At 43.5% G+C, this 5,982-nt stretch overlaps 1 protein-coding gene across 1 annotated transcript; it reads right to left on the bottom strand.

Annotated features, from left to right (window-relative positions):
* Positions 1-2,654: 2,654 nt before the first annotated feature.
* On the bottom strand, positions 2,655-5,441 carry LOC104548955 (transcription factor IIIB 90 kDa subunit-like; the record flags this gene model as incomplete). The annotated part of the gene is made up of 4 exons (XM_010195135.1): positions 2,655-2,933; positions 3,608-3,700; positions 3,790-3,829; positions 5,315-5,441. Coding segments are annotated over 4 exons (539 nt in total), but the record flags the coding sequence as incomplete, so codon positions are not given.
* Positions 5,442-5,982: the final 541 nt, after the last annotated feature.

Genomic DNA, 5,982 nt, shown 5'->3' with positions numbered 1-5,982 from the left:
ATGCCACGTCCAACCGCTGCACTGACTGGAGATAACAACACGTGGAGCCAGCAGGAGAGACAAAATCATCCCCACGGAGGCCTCCAGTCCAGCCTGACCCAGGTGGTCCACACGGGAGGAGATGACTCAGGGTTGGAGAGGGCTGAGGGGAGGGAAAGCTTCCTGGTTTGAAAGGACCAAAACATCACCTCAGGAGTGCAATGTTATGATGACTCTCCCTCTCTTCCTCAATGGACTTGGGCATTGGAACAAGAAATACCATAGCAAACCTACAGCCAGCTGAGGTTCACAGTAAATCGCACTAAACTAAATTCAAATACACAGGATAAAATCAGGAAATTTTATGATCTTTCTCTCTTCCCTCCACAGGTACCAACTATTTCTGTTTCGAGACGATAACTGCGCCACCTTAAATTTAACTCTGAGCAACTGCTCTGACCCTGTATTTAGTTCTGAAAACTGCCGTTTCTTTTTCAGACTTGAAGAAGGGCCCAGAAACATGGAAACTGTCTAATCTTTACAACCACACCAGTTGGGCAGATAGCAGCAGATACTACCTCCAGGTACAAACCTTTGCCAGATTTCCCAGGGTTATGAAGCAGAACTCAAGGCATCATTGCCTGAGGTGACAGAAACATCTACACTGGTAGATGCAGAGCTGAGATGCACAGGTGACCAACGGGAGGTACCTTAACAAGAGGTTTTCTTTATTCTGCAGGCCACGTGTACTGCCCAGCCTGTCTGCTAGACTTGGTTCCTGCTCAACCAAAATACATCGAGGCTCCGTTCCTGCTCCCGAGCTCAGGCGATTTCCTGAAGGAAGCCACGTCTTCAGGGGGATGATGCACACACACCCCGTGATGCCCCCACACCACGCAGGCACCACACAGCGAGGGCTCGCAGGCTGGGAACTGCACCCCAGCACAACCACCTCGCAGCACAGACGTAAACAAAGCGAATCTGACTTTAAATGAAACTTTTAAATTATTAAAATAAAATAGCAGAGTCACTGAAGGAGAGAGGGGGAAAAAAAAAGTTCTGGGCAGGTTCTACAGTCGAAATAAAACCGAAACAGTGATTTGGCATGTGAGCTTCACAGCGTGTTAAGAAAATAAGTACTTGTTCAAACACCTGCACTGATTTCTCAGATGCGTTAAAAGAGAATGAACACACTGAAACCCATTTGGTTGTGAAATTCGGTTCATTTGGCACATCCTCCACTTGTGAAAGAAAACAAACAGCAAAAGCAGACAGGCCACAGCGTGAGCAGCCGTGCCCTCGCCTGCCCGCCTGGCTGCAGCGTTCAGAGGAACGTACCTGGCTGTACCAGCTCGGCTTCAACTTCAACCCCAGCCCTCGGCCTGTCCAGTAAAAGCATCAATAGCATTGCCAGCTGAGAACCGCCCATGCCCGGGAACTCATTTTTACAGGTCACTGGCTAGCCAGACGACAACAGCTCCTGGCCATTGCTGACCTCTCTCTGACATGAATCGCTGATTTCCAGGAGAAAGAAGAGCCACGAGCCAGCCATTTTCTTAATCGTAATTAAAACAAAACCAAACGCACTCAACGGCCTCTGTGTGATTTTGTTTGTACTCAGTGTAAGTGTGCAATCATCCTGCCACGTTTCTGGGATGTGAACGCTAACATGGTAAGAATTTGAGTGCATTCAGTTCATCTGCTGAGGCAGGGAGTACTCCAGCGTAAGTAGGAGCTGTTGAACAGAAATCAGGATCAGAACAGTCTGGATAACAAAATGTTCTCTTGCATCGAACCCATGTGAGCTGACAAAACAGATCTGGACAGGTGTGTCTTACGATGGAAAAATTAAAGGCCATAAAGAAATGAATGAAATGCCCTTTAGATATGTTCCACTCTCAGCGTCATTAAGATGCAAAAGGCATCTTAAAAAATGCCATCTCCATAAAGCTCAAGCACGCACACCGAGAAACAAACCAACCAGCCTGGATGAGTGGCCACTTACAGTAACGTCTGCCTTAATGTCTCTGGCAAAACTGGCTTCCTTAACTGAGCAGTCCTGCTCCCACTGCACCATACAGAGCTACAGATTACAGGTAGAGCTGGGAGTTTTAAGAGAAATGGAGCAAAGCCACCAAAACACATGTCAAAGCTCACATCAAAGAAACAAGCATCCAACCAGTTATTTCCTCTTACAAACATATTAAGTATTTGCCACTTGCAAGGATTCTCAGTCACAGAGACAGACTGCATCGTGTTTGACTCCGACAAAATGTCTCCTGAGAAAGCCTGCCTTGATCTGGAATTCTCATACTCGGGTTTTAACTCCCAGCCGTATTTACAGGAATCTGCTTCTTCCAATTTCCTAATTGAGACTGCACGGTTTGAAATATGCCCATCAGCTATGATATAACTGCAGATCTACTCGATTAAGAGATACGCATTCTCAGGCTTCAGAAAATAATTAGGCACTCCTGATTTTTCCTGCCGCTTCCTGAGGAGAAGATGCCAACAACCAACAACAACAACTGAGATCACCGGTCTCATCCAGCCTCACAGTTACAGTGACTCACAGAACTGCTACCACAGTAACCATCAAGATACCTGGAAGTTACCCAATAAACCCACACCATGCGTCCAGCTTCCACTCAGAGCTGGACTGGTCCCTTACTCACCAGGCTCTTGGTCCTTAGTGGATATGCACTCTTTGATGGACTCTGTAATGCCGAGGCTGGCTGCAGTGGGGAGTGGGCCGAGCAAGGATTCCAGCGCTGGTGGTCTTACAAAAGCCCCATTTCCATTTTTGGATTCCCCGCCTTCATTTTTTTTTACTCTGTCCTTCTCGTGAAGTTCATTACAGAAGTCCTTGTTTAAGTGATTAGCAGCTGCTTCCAGCTCCTCATCTTCTGCCTCTTCTTCTCCAAGAACGCTAGAGGTGTTATCTTCTACAGAGTCTGCGAGGGGAAAGAACCCCAACAGATCATTGCATACCATTCGTTACAACAGCTAAACAAATAGAGAGGCACTCACTTAAAGAATACAAATCTTTAGAGAAAATACGTAGAAAAAATAGACAATATTTTAGTACAATGTGTGAATACTTGCAGTTTCCAGAAGCTCTTCAAATTCACTGCCTTGGCTATTACGACATATTTTTGTGAATACAGTCATCATTTAAAACAGAAGTATTGTGTTATCAAATTATGGCAAGTTAAAAGAGAAGCCAAACTGGTACAATTACAAATAGAAATTAGCCCGTTCGGCCTGCACAGAGCTTCTGTACTGAATAGTTAACTGGGGGATTCGGTCAGAGAAGGGTCTGGATACTGGTCCAGTGCACTTTCAATGGTGAAAAGGAACATTCTCAGGTGCCAGTGCCAAGCTTATACTGTACAAGGAAAGAAAAACAACTGACACCATTAACGAATCATTGTAATGAACAATGTAGCAGTTCATTTTGAAGACTGGTCCTTGAACCAACTAACTGGCAGAGAGAACCCCTGCCACACAGATCCTGCACCACACAGACACGTATATGAGCACATTTACCACAGTGAAGTTCATACACTTGAGGCTGTCTGCAGGATCTGAACTTGTTATTTTAGTAGTCAAGATTTTATAGACTTACCATCTTTAGTGAAGTTTGCAAATACGCCTTTTGCTTTTGGTCTACTGTTTTCTAATTCAATTTCTATTTCATCCTGATAGCTTGATATTTCACCTGTGGTGTTGAAATAAAAATAAAACTCAGCAATCGTTGATGCAAGTTTGAACAAATAAGTGACATGTTACACTAAAAACAACTCATACCTTCAAAATCCTCCAGCTTTTTTGATAACGCCTTCTCAAGCTGAAATGAAAATAAACAAAACAAATGTGAAATGACTAAAACAAGCACAACTTTGTACTGTTTGTGAACCGTATACATATAGACACGCAGAATCATTGGGTGTTTTAAAAGCAATAGGCAGGTTTAGATCCCAACTCAAATTACTTTATCATGTCAGACAGGTAGGACAGACAAGTTTCAAAACCCTGACCGATCTCCAAAGTTATCTCACCCATCTCTATACATCAGAAGGAACCTTCCCTCGGGCAAGATGAAACAAAAAGGCCTCGTTCCTCAACTGTCACTCGATGACTGTGTCTGTAGATGTGAGCAAGTGCAAGTCCAGCACTGAAATTGCAGTGCCCGGGCCAGACACAGCACACAGGCAATGGCAGAGTGGAGTACTGACCTACAGCACCTGGGAGACTCTTGAGAACACCATAAACACCCCTACAGACCTTTAAATGGCAACATATTGATAACAGTAAATGAAAACACCCTGAAAAGCTAATAATGTAAGAACTGGCTCTGATGGTAGTGAAACCTCCTCTGGTGACAGCTTTAGTGCACGCTTTGTAAAGAAATTAAGCCACATGAGAACTAATCCCTGTGGAAGCAGGGGCTGTACCACACAGAACCCCAGCATTCTCACTGAGGTATCTGGGTTATTGTTTTCATATATGTTTAAAAGAAACTTCTACGTGACAGCACTTCTGACCCCCTTACAAAGCTTACACCTTCTGTTGTGGTATAGAGGCACCTTCACAGCCCCAATCTTTGCTCGTCAGGGAGGGAGAGAAGTGCAGACATTAGGACAGCTGCTCAAGACCTGCATCCCACAAGCTCAGTGTAACATCACATGAGAACCTCCAGTTTTGTCAGGATAAAAAGATTTGATGCTTTGGTAAAAGGTCAAAGCACAAGAAGGGAAACACACGCAGCAGGAAAGCAAGCACAGTGGAGATAACAGTGCTTGGGGTAACTACACCAGCTTGCAAACGGGGGAGCATCTGGGCAGAGCGTGCAGAGCCCTCGTCTACAGCTCACCAGGCAGGGGCTGGGCACCAAACACTGGTAGCCCTCATCAGGGGATGTTTAAAGCTACATCTGAAGCTATGTATCTGAAAGAGCATGTCAGTCTGAAGAAGTGAGCTAAAATTATATAGAAGAAAACCTTATATATAACTATATATACACTATATGTTATGTTATGTTATGTTATGTTATGTTATGTTATGTTATGTTATGTTATGTTATGTTATGTTATGTTATGTTATATTTTTACCTAGGAAGCTATCCCGTTGCCAGTAAAACAAAAAAGGTCCTTTAATTAGTGGGTATCATACACATTAATGATGACCCTTCTCTTAAGAATGTCAAAATCAATGCAGTTAAAACTTTACCAAAGGCCGATCAGTTAGGATTTAGCATTAACTGATTTGAAAAGGAATATCCAGAGGAAGGAGAGAGGAGAGAAATACCGAGAGCACATGGTTGGGAATTGACCTGCTGTATCTTCAGCTTCTTTTGACCAGCTGTGAAGGAAGGAGGATCACATTCTTCTTCCAAGTCAATCTTCATGAACTCATCTATGGTTAGCTGACTCGTTGGTGTGTCTTCAAACTCCGTCAACCTACCAAAGCACACAGAACATTACCACAACATCTTTAAGAACTTCTTCAAAAGTAACAGAATTTGTCCAACCGCCACGTTACAGAATAAACACGTCATCCTTAGAAACTCTGGCTCAAGTGCAGAATACATTAAAACTGGAGCGATACCAATTGTTTCATCTGCAAAAAAAGTATCATTTCATATCACAAATTAGCTTTTGATTTACTGGAGTACATAACACACACTCTTTTTGATGGACGAAGCCTGAACAAAACTACGGCAGCCACTGAAGTCAATTAAGGGTGGACTGACAAAACTAAACACAGCTCATTCCTCCTGTCCTGTTATCAACAACAAAACAGATTCCCAAACGGAAAATATCCACCATCCTGCTTTAGAAGTACACTCAAAAATATTCCTGATACGTTAGCATGATTAATTTATGCAAAGCAACTGTTAAGGTAACGTATCTTTAGCAGGCTGGAAGAGAGACAAGAAGTAATCTTCCCAGGACTCACAGAAGCAGCAGTAAAATAAAGGCCTCATGTGCACATCGCATA

Source organism: Mesitornis unicolor, unplaced genomic scaffold, assembly GCF_000695765.1.
Source record: "Mesitornis unicolor isolate BGI_N332 unplaced genomic scaffold, ASM69576v1 scaffold2422, whole genome shotgun sequence".
In the NCBI taxonomy this organism is placed as follows: domain Eukaryota; kingdom Metazoa; phylum Chordata; class Aves; order Mesitornithiformes; family Mesitornithidae; genus Mesitornis; species Mesitornis unicolor.
This window is presented reverse-complemented; position numbering and strand designations above follow the sequence as displayed.